Source organism: Diospyros lotus, chromosome 15 (assembly GCF_014633365.1).
Source record: "Diospyros lotus cultivar Yz01 chromosome 15, ASM1463336v1, whole genome shotgun sequence".
Lineage (NCBI taxonomy): Eukaryota > Viridiplantae > Streptophyta > Magnoliopsida > Ericales > Ebenaceae > Diospyros > Diospyros lotus.
This window is the reverse complement of record NC_068352.1, coordinates 32,011,277-32,023,525: the sequence shown is the minus strand read 5'-3', so window position 1 is coordinate 32,023,525 and position 12,249 is coordinate 32,011,277. Positions and strand designations below refer to the sequence as shown.

The 12,249-nt window shown below is 36.4% G+C and overlaps 2 protein-coding genes across 11 annotated transcripts; one reads left to right on the top strand and one right to left on the bottom strand.

Annotated features, from left to right (window-relative positions):
• On the top strand, nucleotides 1-6,921 carry LOC127792594 (E3 ubiquitin-protein ligase CCNB1IP1 homolog). Of its 6 annotated transcripts, none has more exons than XM_052323146.1 (10): nucleotides 1-221; nucleotides 2,504-2,574; nucleotides 3,547-3,662; nucleotides 3,773-3,845; nucleotides 4,212-4,257; nucleotides 4,375-4,405; nucleotides 4,668-4,923; nucleotides 5,032-5,195; nucleotides 5,404-5,650; nucleotides 5,718-6,921. In XM_052323146.1, the coding sequence occupies exons 3-10, from the start codon at nucleotides 3,593-3,595 to the stop codon at nucleotides 5,722-5,724; spliced, it is 894 nt and encodes a 297-aa protein (XP_052179106.1). In that variant the 5' UTR covers nucleotides 1-221; nucleotides 2,504-2,574; nucleotides 3,547-3,592; the 3' UTR covers nucleotides 5,725-6,921. The 6 variants fall into 6 exon arrangements, with proteins under 6 accessions (XP_052179106.1, XP_052179107.1, XP_052179105.1 ...); XM_052323142.1 differs by having other exon boundaries at nucleotides 2-221; nucleotides 5,374-5,650; XM_052323147.1 differs by having other exon boundaries at nucleotides 5,404-6,921.
• Nucleotides 5,708-11,994, bottom strand: LOC127792593 (NADH kinase). 5 transcript variants are annotated; one of them, XM_052323140.1, is made up of 6 exons: nucleotides 11,704-11,846; nucleotides 8,351-8,373; nucleotides 8,128-8,266; nucleotides 7,922-8,002; nucleotides 7,340-7,503; nucleotides 6,251-6,760 (listed from the first exon to the last, which is right to left on the bottom strand). In XM_052323140.1, exons 1-6 carry the CDS (start codon nucleotides 11,833-11,835, stop codon nucleotides 6,382-6,384), a joined length of 918 nt encoding a protein of 305 aa, XP_052179100.1. In that variant the 5' UTR covers nucleotides 11,836-11,846; the 3' UTR covers nucleotides 6,251-6,381. The 5 variants fall into 5 exon arrangements, with proteins under 5 accessions (XP_052179101.1, XP_052179100.1, XP_052179097.1 ...); XM_052323141.1 differs by lacking the exon at nucleotides 6,251-6,760 and adding an exon at nucleotides 5,708-5,845 and having other exon boundaries at nucleotides 8,128-8,381; nucleotides 11,704-11,994; XM_052323137.1 differs by having other exon boundaries at nucleotides 7,340-7,491; nucleotides 8,128-8,381; nucleotides 11,704-11,994.
• Nucleotides 11,995-12,249: the final 255 nt, after the last annotated feature.

The following is a 12,249-nucleotide window of genomic DNA, read 5'->3' as shown; positions in this document are numbered from 1 at the left end:
CCCCGGCTCTTCCCTCGCTTCATCCCCAACCCCTTTTGGCTACAGAGAGAGCGATCGATCCTTCCGTCGTCGGCCACCGCTATCCTCGCCGGCCACCGCTATCTTGTCGCAGCGGGCCAGCGCATTGCTCCGCTCCGCCGCTACAGCACCGTTCCGCCACAGCCGCTGCAGCACTGCTCCGCAACCGCCGCTGCCGCACTGCTCCGCCACCGCTGCTGGAGGTAAGTTAATTTGTGTCTATATATATATATATATATATATATATAGTGTTTTACCTAATTTTTGAAGTTAGGTCTACAAAAAAAAAAAGCTGAAGATACGCTCAAGAGAAAGATTCTCTTGTGCTGTGTTTGCAACTCTGATTTCTGGAAACAAATGTTTCTACACAAAATATACAAACATTGAACAATAACTGAAAAAAAGTTCTTATTCTATATTTGTGGATTGAGGATGAAATTGTGTCGTGAGAATCATTTATTGCTCTGTCATAAAATAAATAGCTTTCTGATAAACCAAATTTACAAAAATCTGAAGTGAACATTGAACATACTAAAACAATCTTAATATGGATAATTTGCTCTGACCTCTTGCTACTGCAATAGAGATTATAAGAATTATTGCTTGTGATTGGGCCTTTACCTTACAAGTATGCAAGGCAATCATTGAATTTGATTTTCTTATCAAGCTTGCTGGAATCTAGGCAAGATCTGAAAACTTGTCCATTCAGGCTCATATGCAAGGTATCATATCATGTTGGACTTACACAGAAGGTGGGTTATATGATCTTTGTGTCGTAAAGACAAAAGAAAAGGGTAGAAGCCTGATCATTAAGTTTGCAAACTGAGCTTTTAGGCTACTTGTTACTTATAAATTTAGCCGAGGAGACTACTTTTAAAGACCAAAAAAATTTGATGTAAAATCCTTGAACATGATGCAAGATGATTTAACTAGAGACATAATTAAATACAGATTTAAAATTCATTTAATAACTAACTTTACATAGTGAGATTAAAGATAGTGATTGTTATTGTAGATTGCCATGGCCCATGGAAAGTCAGATTGGGATTTGGAAAACTTATTGGACTCATTCTAACTTGTTTTTGATGATAGTTTGTGTCTATATTAGTAAGTCTTTAGGTCCTTCATTAGATTTTGTCCCGTCATTGTATATTGTTGTTTTATTAATCGTTGTATAATTACTATTTCACAAATACAATCATAAACGGATATGATTCACAAACTAAATTCGCAAAATAGCTAAGTTACAAAGCAACATTTTCCTTCATAAGTTTATTATGCAACTCTGGTTACCTAATCCAATAATTAATTAACTCAGCCGCCTATTACCATTATAGCAATTGGAATCAACTACTGTTGAGCTTGTCTTCTGGAAAAAAATCTTTGTGAACAAAGTACACAAACAGAAAAACAAGCCACTAAAAGCATTTCAGAAACCTAAGTTCAAATTCAGTAAAACCTCAAAACAGCAGAAGCTGTACTGGAAGAGGAAGAATCAAAATCTATAATCATTATCTCTAATCAATTTTTCAGAATTTAAATAATTATTTCTCTCAAAAGCACTGAAATCATGTTATTGTGGTGTTATAATTCTTTTTCTCTTACTGTAAGGTTTCTAATTAAAGCATCAACCAACTATATTAAATATGAAACACCAATGAACTATTAAACTGCAGGTGCTGCACTAGATGTAAACCCAATTATTTAGGCCGTAGAAATGTATGCCTCAAATATTTGATGCAACACCTCAATCAAAAAGGCATTTGCTCAAAGAGACTTATATTTTTAACAAAAGTCTCAAGCCCTAAGAAGTGCCCCCAACTTTACCTTTTTAAAATGGTATTGTCGTTAGGTTCAAAGCCCTACCCTATGTGATCAAGACATGGGTTGATAGTCCCTGGACCTTGGGGGCAAAGGTCTTCGGAAAATTTTAGATAACACAAGATTAGCTCGAATAGCCCAAAGGATTTTAAAGAGAAGTAATGGTTTAAAGACTTGGGAAAGGCCTATTATTGGCTTAAAATAGGGAACCAAAAAAAAAAAATTGAAAGAATAAGGAGTTGGGGTTGAAAAAAGCACAAAATGGTAATCTCAATATTTTGAAGAAAGTGAGACTCAACAGTGAAGAAAGAAAATTATATTTTTTCAACTTCCCTATTGGGAGTACAACTTGTTGCGCTATAACCTTGATGTGATGCGCATAAAAAAAATGTGTGTGATAATGGCTCATACAACGTGCTCAATGAAAGTGGGAAAACAAAAGATAATCTCAAAGCCCAAAAAGACATGAAAGAGATGGGCATAAGAATTGATCTTTGGCCAAATAAAAATGGTCAGTACTCTCCTGCTGTATTTACAATGTCAAATGTGCAGGAAGATGTATTTCTGAGGACTTTGGAGAATATATTGCTGCTTCTTTTCCTTGCTTTTATCCATTTTAAGAGGATTAGTTGGATGACATTTCAGTTTGTGTTTGAATTTTCAGATTTCGGCTAACAGGATTGTAGAGAAGGCTGGAAGCTGAAGTTTTGCAACATGTGGGGGGATGATTTTCAGGTGCTGTTCTCATTGGGAGCATATGAAGTTCTAATGATTTGTTTCCTTGCTATGATATGAAATTGAAGTGGAAGGAACTAAATTAGTTGTCTGAAAATTATGGATTCTAATTGGACATATAACAAAATGAAATGTTGTGAGTTGGATTGGCTGAGTTTATGATTTGAGTGGAAAATAGAATGATATAAGACAGGATTGAAGAGCACTTCCAGTTTTTAGTCTTTTGCTCCTTTCTTCCCTCAGCTTCTCAACAATCAAGCAGAGTTCGGTCTTTGAACTGTCTGCCTACTACTACTACTGAGTATGATCATTTATAGAGTTACTTAAGGTACTCTATTTCTCCTGTGAGGCTGGGCTATTATTCGTTCCCACTTTCCAGTCAAAATTATGAAATTATCCACTTTTAGAACCCCAATTGTAAGCAGTTTCCCTTCTCTTTTCATATGGGAACACTCAGATGAAAATGTCCCCATCTTCTCCTTTTTCTTGTGGTAGTTAACATACATCTTTAGGTCCACACTCCGCCTTTGTCGGCATAAAAATTTTGCATTTTTAGTTAGATTTGTTGATTAACTATACAGTTGAATTTTAACTAATTACTTCTTTTATTAAGAAAAATTTGTCAAGTATATTTGTTCCCAAAGGGTGAACCTGTAATCTATGCAAAGAGCCTATGTGAGTCCAATCTGCTGCCTAATTCCAAATTGGCTTACAAGTGTTAAATCATGCATCTTATGCCACATTTGCATGTGCTTGAACTGCCAATTTTCAAGTTGATAGAAGCCATCTTGTAGATAGAGTCGCACTTTATGATTTAAGTATTTGTCTATGTAAACTTGCTCATCATATAGGTCCTTGGTGGTTGTTCTATATCATAAGGTATATGTACCAAAACCCAAGCATCAAAGCATCTTATTATCACTTTCGGGGAGAACTGTACTAGACACTGAGTTGTGATATATGATGTTACAGGTGCCCACCTAGGGAGCCAAAGTAAACAGAATTTTTGCAGGCTGAAATGAGATGCAACGCTTGTTGGCGAGAATTGGAAGGACGGGCCATTTCCACCACTTGTGGCCACCTCTTGTGTATCTAGATGCATAAGATCTATTTGGTTTCATACTATTTTATGCATGTCTTCTAGATAGAATTAATGGAAATGGTGGAGTAGGACAGGGTTTCCTTAACTGCATGAAAGGCACAGAAGATGCCAGTAAGATCCTCAGTAATGATGGAGCTTGCCCTATCTGTGATCAAGTGCTCTCGAAAAGGTTAGTGCTTTCTGACTGCAAGGTTTGGAACTTTTAGCATGCTCTTTTGCTTTTAAATTTTAAAAGGATCAGACAGCTACAATAACCTGAAATCAAGGGGAAGTACTGATGCAGCCTGCAGATAATTCTGGAATTGAATTTGAATTCTAAATTTCATTACCCTTTGGCCATGAGTCTGTGCAGGCCTTTGGCCATGAGTCTGTGCAGGCTTTTATTAAAAATATACGATATGCTGATATTAAATCTTTGAGCTCTGGCACGAGATAGATTTGGAACCAGAAATCTTTATGCAAGTTTATTTAAATTAACTATAGCATTTTTTGTAATTTGATTACCTTCTGACCAAGTATTGCTTGCAATTGTCAGTCTTATGAAACCTGTAGATATCAACCCAAACGATGAATGGATAAACGTAAGCAAGGATCTTCTAATTAAGTTCTATGTCTACACCTTTGCTATTCTGCTACTTTGAGTATAGGTCGTCATAAGTTTTTGTGTATTCTTTGACATTTGACAATATTTTTTGCAGATGGCCATGGCTGGGATATCTCCACAGATATGTATCCTCTAGTGTTTCAAACAGCTGTATATTCAGTTCCTAGGCATATTTATCTGTATGTCTAAAATTCCTCTTAACAGCTATAATTTGGAGTTCATATGTTATTGAGTGGTATATGGGATAAAAGGGGAGGGCCTACAGGCACTAGCATGGTGGTGGTTATTGTGGAATTGCCAATGGAAAGTAGTGGTCTCTAAACTTTTTTTCTACAATTCCATTACGAGACACTTTAGGCCCATGCATCTTTCCTTGAACATATCCAGTGATGAAGAGCGCATACAGAAGCGTAATGTTCTATATTGGGCAAAAGGAACTGGAAATGCAATTCAAAATGAACAGAATAGTATCTCAGTGCAGGCAGAAATGCGAGACAATGCAAGAAAAGTTCACAGAAAAATTAGAGCAGGTTCATACTGCATATCAGAAAATGGCCAAGAGGTGCCAGATGCTGCAACAAGAGATTGAAAACTTGTCCAAGGATAAGCAAGAGCTCCAAGAAAAGTTCTCTGAGAAATCTAGGTGAGTCTCAGGCATCATTGCAAAACTTTTTCGGCTTGATCTTTTCCATTTTTGAGATTATACTTGAGAGCATGAGCATTTACACGAGCAACTGCCAACTAATATCAGGCAGAAGAGAAAACTTGATGAAATGTACGACGAGTTGAGAAGCGAGTATGAATCAATGAAGAGATCTGCCATCCAACCAGCAACCAATTTCTACTCAAGGGATGAGTCTGATTTCTTCTCGGGTCCGCCTAACATGATGGATAACAGAGATCCTACTAGAAAAGGTAAACATGTTCTAGTAATAGTATTGGATAGTTGAAGGAATTTCCTATGATATCTGGAGTCCCATCTAAATGCTGATAGCTCACCTATTTTGGTCCTTCAGTGTTGTTAAATGCTGCCTCTAATATCAATGATCATTTCATTTTTCCATGAAAATGCTAGTTGACTTATTGGTTGCAGATTGGTCGGTTTTCACTCCTGAAACTCCAGGACCTAGAGAGGATGTATGGCCTTCAACCAGACAAAACAGTTCTAACTCTGGTCCCTATGACATCTCCGGTGGCTCACCTGTGAAACAGTCTGCAGTTCCAGTAGATGCTGGTATGAGAAGAGCTGCTCCTCCCCGTCCTGTTTTTGGAACTGGAGTGAGTAATCCCTCGATGACGTTGAGGAACCTGATTCTTTCTCCAATAAAGCGACCTCAGCTTTCTCGTAGCCGCCCCCCCCAAATGTTCACGTAAGTCACCAATTTATTACATTACTGTTCACCACCGGAGTCATGATATGAACTTTCTGGTTTTCAGGTTGTAGACACTACACATTCTGATGGTTATACTGAACAAAACAGTTCTGTGCAGCGATAGACCGACCAGTGTCCTTGGCTCTCCATTTCCATGACTGGCAAAGTGTATGGTAATCCTGAAGCAACCACCTGATACGTAAACCACATTAGATAGGAGTATTACTATTGAAGCTGATAAATTCTTGTGTACGTGAGAGTGAGAGTGGAAGCAACTATATCTTATAGTTCATGACCATGGCACATTCATAGATGTGTAATTCTTTTTTCCCTCTTTTTTTTTTTTGGTTTGGTTTTTGGCTTCTCTTCAGTTGTCACAGGGGCTCTTTGGACATGTCCTAAATAGAAAAATTAGTTCTCCTCTCATGGTCGTCCTCCTTTTGTTCAAAGGCTGAATCAGTATTCTCTTTCTTTTCCTTCTTCCCTATTGTTTTCCTTGGCTCTACCGCTCCTAGCTGCATGGCGAAATACATTGCTACCAATGCCACTACAATCTGCATATAACCATGGAGGACCAAAGCCAACCCACATTCAAGCTGCAAGGAAGAAACATTGAGGGTATCCCCCCATAGATATGCAAGTTTTATTAACATTTATAATTTACTTTCAAATAATATTCACATCACCATCATTTTACTATGCCATATCTATGAGCTTGGTTAAATATTTCACATGGATGCCTTCAGTAACAGGTGGTTGGGCAAGAAAATGTTCAGAACTGGGGCATTGGAAGAGAGTTCAATGGTATCCCCATGCCGGACAGAATACACAACTTGAGAACCATCAATGTATATCATCCCCTCTTCAGAGAACCATCCAATGGACATGGACTCGTCACATCTAACGATCCCGTGCAACAGGCTTGCAGTTGCTGCTCGTGGCAGCATGGGCTCCCGAACCATATATTGGAGATCCTTGGACACAATAGGCATTGCAAATCCACCGGCTGACAGCATTGCAGCGGTTGATCCAGCCGCTGTTGAGACTCTAAGACCACTCGATTTACAGTTCACCATAGGGGAACATGGCTGGCCATCTTTCCTAATTCTGCCAACAAAATGAGCAATGATTCATCCCAAGGCAAAAACTGATTTAACATCGCCAGCTTCATATTTTTACTTCTGTAATTTTTTTATTTTTTTTTTTTGTGTGATCACCTAAATTTTGTATTATTTTGATTATATCCCCCAAATTGATTTTTGATTCAATTTAACTTTTTATACTTTTTATGTGACAATCTAAATTTTTCATTATTTCGATTACACCACTAGATATACATTTTCAAGTTAATTTAACCCATATATTTGTATACGTCACATTTTGTTTACGTCAAAGTATAGGAATTAAATTAACTTAAAAATACAAATTATGAGTACAATCAAAACAATAAAAAGTTTGAGTTGTCACATAAAAAAAAATCAAAGTACAAAAATTAAATTAATTCGAAAATACAAATCAAGAGATGTAATTATAATAACGACAAATTTGAGTGGCCACACAAAAAAAAAAAAAATGATACTAGAAGTGCAAAAAATAAAAGCTTGCCCATTTAACATGTCCAAAACGAAAGCATCACATCCATGAACGCAAAGTGTTGCTAAAGCTCTAGATGAATCGAATCCCTACCTGAACGAGAACCAAGTAACTGCTGCTGGACATGGATGAGCAATTAAAGCATCATTAAGAGCATTTACCGAGAGCAGCTCTGAGTTCACATAAATTGACATCCTCGATAATTTAGAAGGGATGATGTGACCCTCAAGGATGTTGTCCAGAATCTGAAACCAATACTTAAATTCAATGATAAGCTTGCATCTCTGCTAATTGAAGAACCTATGCTTGGTAATGGAAGTGAGGTGCCAAGAAGGATTCCTCAAATTGCCTCATAATGGTACACCATAGAACACTATTTATATTACACATTTGCCTCGTAAGATCTCATTCAAGTGGGGAAGAAAAAAGATGGTGTTGAAAAACAGGCTTAAGCATGTAACCCATTTCAATTCCCTCAAGAAAGAAAGCGGCAAAATGTAGGAACTATTAGATTTGGGTGCAACAATTTCAAAGAATAACAAAACTTGAACATTCTTTGTGATTATGAATCCAAGGAGATGGTCATGGGAACCATTAGATTTGGGAGCAACAATTTCAAAGAACAACAAAACTTGAACATTCTTTGTGATTGTGAATCTAAGGAGATAGTCATACTTGCTTAAAATTCCTCACAGTTGCAGCACAAAGATAGCCGGTGCTTCTTCTAGCATCAAAATCGTTGCTAAATTCTTCCACCTACGCCAAAGTTTATACAATCAGAATAGCCACGTCAAAATTGCAAGATGTACAGATGAATACGATAACAAAAATTTTGAAACAAAAGCTGCCAATTCACAAATTGGTCAAGGAGGCAAGCTAACTTCCTCAGTTTGAGTCGGGTCTGAGTTCACTCCTAGAACTGGAACTGAGTCATCCATGAAACGGCTTGCTTGCAAAAGTGTGCCATCACCTCCCACTGTAACAACCAGGTCGACATCATGGATTGGCTGTGATAGATTGCTGCACAAAATAGCTTGCCACTCAACATTCTTTTTCTGCAAAATATCTTGACAAAAGTTCACGGCATCTTTGTGAACCTGATACCTCTTCTCCATAAAACTCAATACCTGAAATGCTTTCAACAATAACCATGTTAAGAGAATGAAAAACCAGGTTCATTGAAATTTTAGGATTTCAGAAGGTAGCCAAGACGTGTGAAATTTTCTAGTTTAAGGCAAAAGTACAAAACTACGTTTCAAGATTTGTCAACAAAGAAAGTGGAGACAAGTCTTATATTACTTGTGTTCCATCCCAAGATTGAGGAAATCAAAGATACAAATTCACAGAAAGTCAAAACATCAAAACACATAAGTCAAAAGAGCCTCAAAATTCACATATTGCCTCTTTCCTGAGGTGTTCCAGAACTTGAAGCCTTTTCACCAAATTAACAATCTTGAACTTGAAACTTGACAAATTTAAATTTTAAAGGAGTTGAATATACGTCATATGAGTTCTTCAACCAATATAGGTCTTCAATTAGAAGAGAATCAGATTTCAAGAAAGAACAATCTGGGGACAAAAAACACCAAAAAGAAGGGTGGGAAGGGGGGCCGAAAAAGTGACAAGAAATTAGAATTTGGCAGTTGACATGAACTGTCTGAAGAAAATTATTAGTTAATTTAAAAATAAGCATTCAAATTTCCTTAATTGCAGGGGAGGACATGAAGCTTATAGCAGCAGAAAGTCAATTTGCATCTGTTTTCTGCAAGAAGGGTTGGGCCGAAAATCACAGCTGCTATTTTGCAGAATTGGAATAAGCACCAAATCTCAATAATTTTAAGCAGAACTTCATATGTTGCAGGGTTCAGATTGTCTTGAAAAATGGGATGGAGAATTAAGTATTACTCTAAAAGTCACTTGTAGATAATGCGTAGTTACCCAATGCATTTAAACCTGTCACTAGTGGCACCCACTGGTCCAATTAATGTTAGGGTGGCACTGTGGCAGTATTACTATGTTTGCTAGGAGCCTAGGACAATTGAAGAGAGTGGAAATAAAACTACTAACATACAAATAGATTCATTCTTTTAAATACATCTACCATTTTCTCCTAATTTTATAATCCAACCAAATAAAAAATATTAAATATCACTCAAATTCCATTATTTTCTTCTCACATAATTTTCCTTCTATGTTCCTTTTTCTTCAGTCAAAGTACCAAATATAGCCTTTAAGGGCCTATTACCTGGAAATATTTGCACAAATTAGCAGTTTTCATACTCAAAGATTGAGCTTGGATTAGCAAAGAGCAGATACGAACACCAACAGTTTTCTTCTGAGCATAGATATATGCCACATATCTGACTGATCCATATATCACAAAAGGGGTTGCACCTGATACTACTTTTATAACAGGACAAACTGCACCTAACCTGGGCCAGGCTGAGAATAGGTTCTGTCTAAGAAGCCGGTTTACCAAGCCAGCTTGCAACAACGATATATCAAACCTTAGGTGGGTTGACTACAAAAATTCTAGTTTTCCAATCATCTATTTCTATGGCCATGTCTTCTATAAGACCCTTATGACAAATTATACCTAAGAGTTGCTTGCATATTAAATTTCTTTCTTTCCTCCTTTTTTTTTTTTTTTTTTTTGGGGGGGGGGGGGGGGGGGTGGGGGGGGGGGGGGTGTTCCCGTTCTACCTCTTTTAAAAAAATACTTCTTCCATTTAATTTTTTTCTCCTCATAGGAGTCTCTATAGGTCTTCTTGCATGAAGAAACCATCTTAAATTTGTTAATCATGTCTCTACATCTTATTTTCAATAGGAGACATTTTGTAGTTAAAACTTATTACGAATAACTTCCTTACCAATTTTATTCTTTTTTATATGGCTGCACATTTATTGTAATATCCATATTTTGCACATATTAATGCTTTTCTTTTTGATAATTACACGTATTAGTGCTTTACTACCCACCATTTCATGTTGTACAATAAAGTTGGTCTTACAACCATCCTACCAACTTTTCCTATTACCTTTAATAAAAATTTTCTATCACATAAACACCAAATGCAATTTTTAATTTTAACCGTCATGCCTTAATTTTGTGAGTAACATCCTTATTAATCTATTCATCTCATTGATCCAAGATATCTAAACTAATATTTTCTTGAAATGGCTTGATTGTCAAGTCATAGCATAACATCATCCATATTTGCATTCATTTATTTGGTTTTCAATCTACTCACCTTTGATTGGATGCATTTAGCAAGTTAATCCATTAGTAAGGTAAAGAAATAAGGGCTTAACACAAATCTTTGATGTAATCACATTGTAATTGAAAAAAAAAAAAAAAAATCTCAACATCTCCTCCACATGTTCTAACAAAATTTTTTTGTTCCACTTCCATGATACATGTTTTTAAGAACTTGTACATAAGCAAGCTTACTGAGCCAGCTAGAGTGATTGAATAAATTAGGAAAAGATATAATTTACCCTTGTTTCTAGCATGAAAAAAACGTAAGCCTTTTATTCACATTAAAGTGTAAAATCAATGGCCCTAGGCGGATTAAAATAAAGGGGAAAGAGAAGAACACATGTTCCCTTGATTTACATGACAAACAAATGATTCACAATCATTTCTTGAGCTAAATTAGCTTGTGAAGTCCACGCTTTGTTAAATCTATTAGATCATTTCATATTTAATTTTATCCTAATAGTATCAATTTCTTCAAGGGCAAGCCTTGTGGTTGATGATAAAGTTATTTCTTTGTAACTAAAAAGGCATGGCTTCAAATTGTGAAAACAGTCTCTTTGTACAACAAGGGTAAGATTGTGTAGGAATACGACCCTTATAGAGCGGAGAGCCCCATACCCAATTTGTAGTGTGTATTTTCATTTATCATTCATAAAAAAAAAAAAAAAATCATACTAAAAACTTCACAACAACAACAATTGCAAGCCTTAATCCCACCAGTACGGTCAGCTACATGAATCCTAAACCTCCACCATGTGGGGTTGGCTACTTGAATTGTAGCTTGTCAATCATTTTTATTTTGGGTTTTATCTTCTATAACAGCCTTATAAATTGTATCATACCATGAAAGCCAGTGGTTCAAGGTGGCCCTTATAACTTTTATCCTACCATGAAAGACGCAAAGCCTATTGTGTCTATTACTACGTTAAGTCAGAAGAAAACGATCTTACTTTCAATAATTAAGTTAAACACTGACACATACACTGGGAGCTGACGGCTTGGATTGAGTACGACATTTTATCAAACAGGTAGTCCGCACATCAAGTAAAAGCCAAAAAAATAAAAACAAAAACAAAAACAAATCCACGACCGAGACGTAATAACAGACAAAAAGGCAACAATAGGAACAGCCAACGCATGATGAACTATTTTGGCATTCACAATTATGTTGGAAGCGATCGCGAAATATCTTGATTACCTTGGTGTTTACGGTGCGCGATATGCCATCGCCGTGTTGCTGCAGCGAAGTGAACGCGTCCCAAGGCTTTAACAGCAACAGCAATCGTCTCCTCGCCATTATCTTTCTCTGCGAAACATTTATCAGGCACATCGCCCTCGGGTTTAAATTCTGATCGCTGCCGTGGCCGGCAATCAAAGCATATTGGCAAGCCACCGTTCCAAATCACCGACCTCCGATAGAAATTTTGACATTTAAAACATTTAAATATATAAAAAAATAGTTTTTTGACACGCATTTTACTTTTAAAATATTACTTAAATACTTAGAAGAGTGACACCTAACTTAACAGATTGTATTAGTGAATTATATCACATGTCTAATCAATATAAGTATATAATATACTTATATAAATTAATTATATTAACAAGATTTAAACTTATATATGTTATATTAATGACGATTAATTTTATTACTAAAGTCTACATCAAGATTGACATCTGCCACAAGAAGGAAGGTTGGATCACTCCAAGTTCCAATTAGCATGGAATATGAATAAGTGTATAG

What these genes read in the sequence shown, in the direction of transcription:
- LOC127792594 (XM_052323142.1), top strand. Translation starts at nt 3,593, where the DNA reads ATGAGATGCAACGCTTGTTGGCGAGAATTGGAAGGACGGGCCATTTCC. An exon ending in CACTTGTGGCCACCTCTTGT is followed by an intron (nt 3,663 to 3,772) that starts GTATCTAGATGC and finishes ACTGCATGAAAG; the next exon opens with GCACAGAAGATGCCAGTAAG. An exon ending in AAGTTCTCTGAGAAATCTAG is followed by an intron (nt 4,924 to 5,031) that starts GTGAGTCTCAGG and finishes AACTAATATCAG; the next exon opens with GCAGAAGAGAAAACTTGATG.
- LOC127792593 (XM_052323137.1), bottom strand. Translation starts at nt 11,980, where the DNA reads ATGCGTGTCAAAAAACTATTTTTTTATATATTTAAATGTTTTAAATGT. An exon ending in CGCGCACCGTAAACACCAAG is followed by an intron (nt 8,382 to 11,703) that starts GTAATCAAGATA and finishes TATTGTTGAAAG; the next exon opens with CATTTCAGGTATTGAGTTTT. An exon ending in GTTACTTGGTTCTCGTTCAG is followed by an intron (nt 6,761 to 7,339) that starts GTAGGGATTCGA and finishes TTTTGTTGGCAG; the next exon opens with AATTAGGAAAGATGGCCAGC.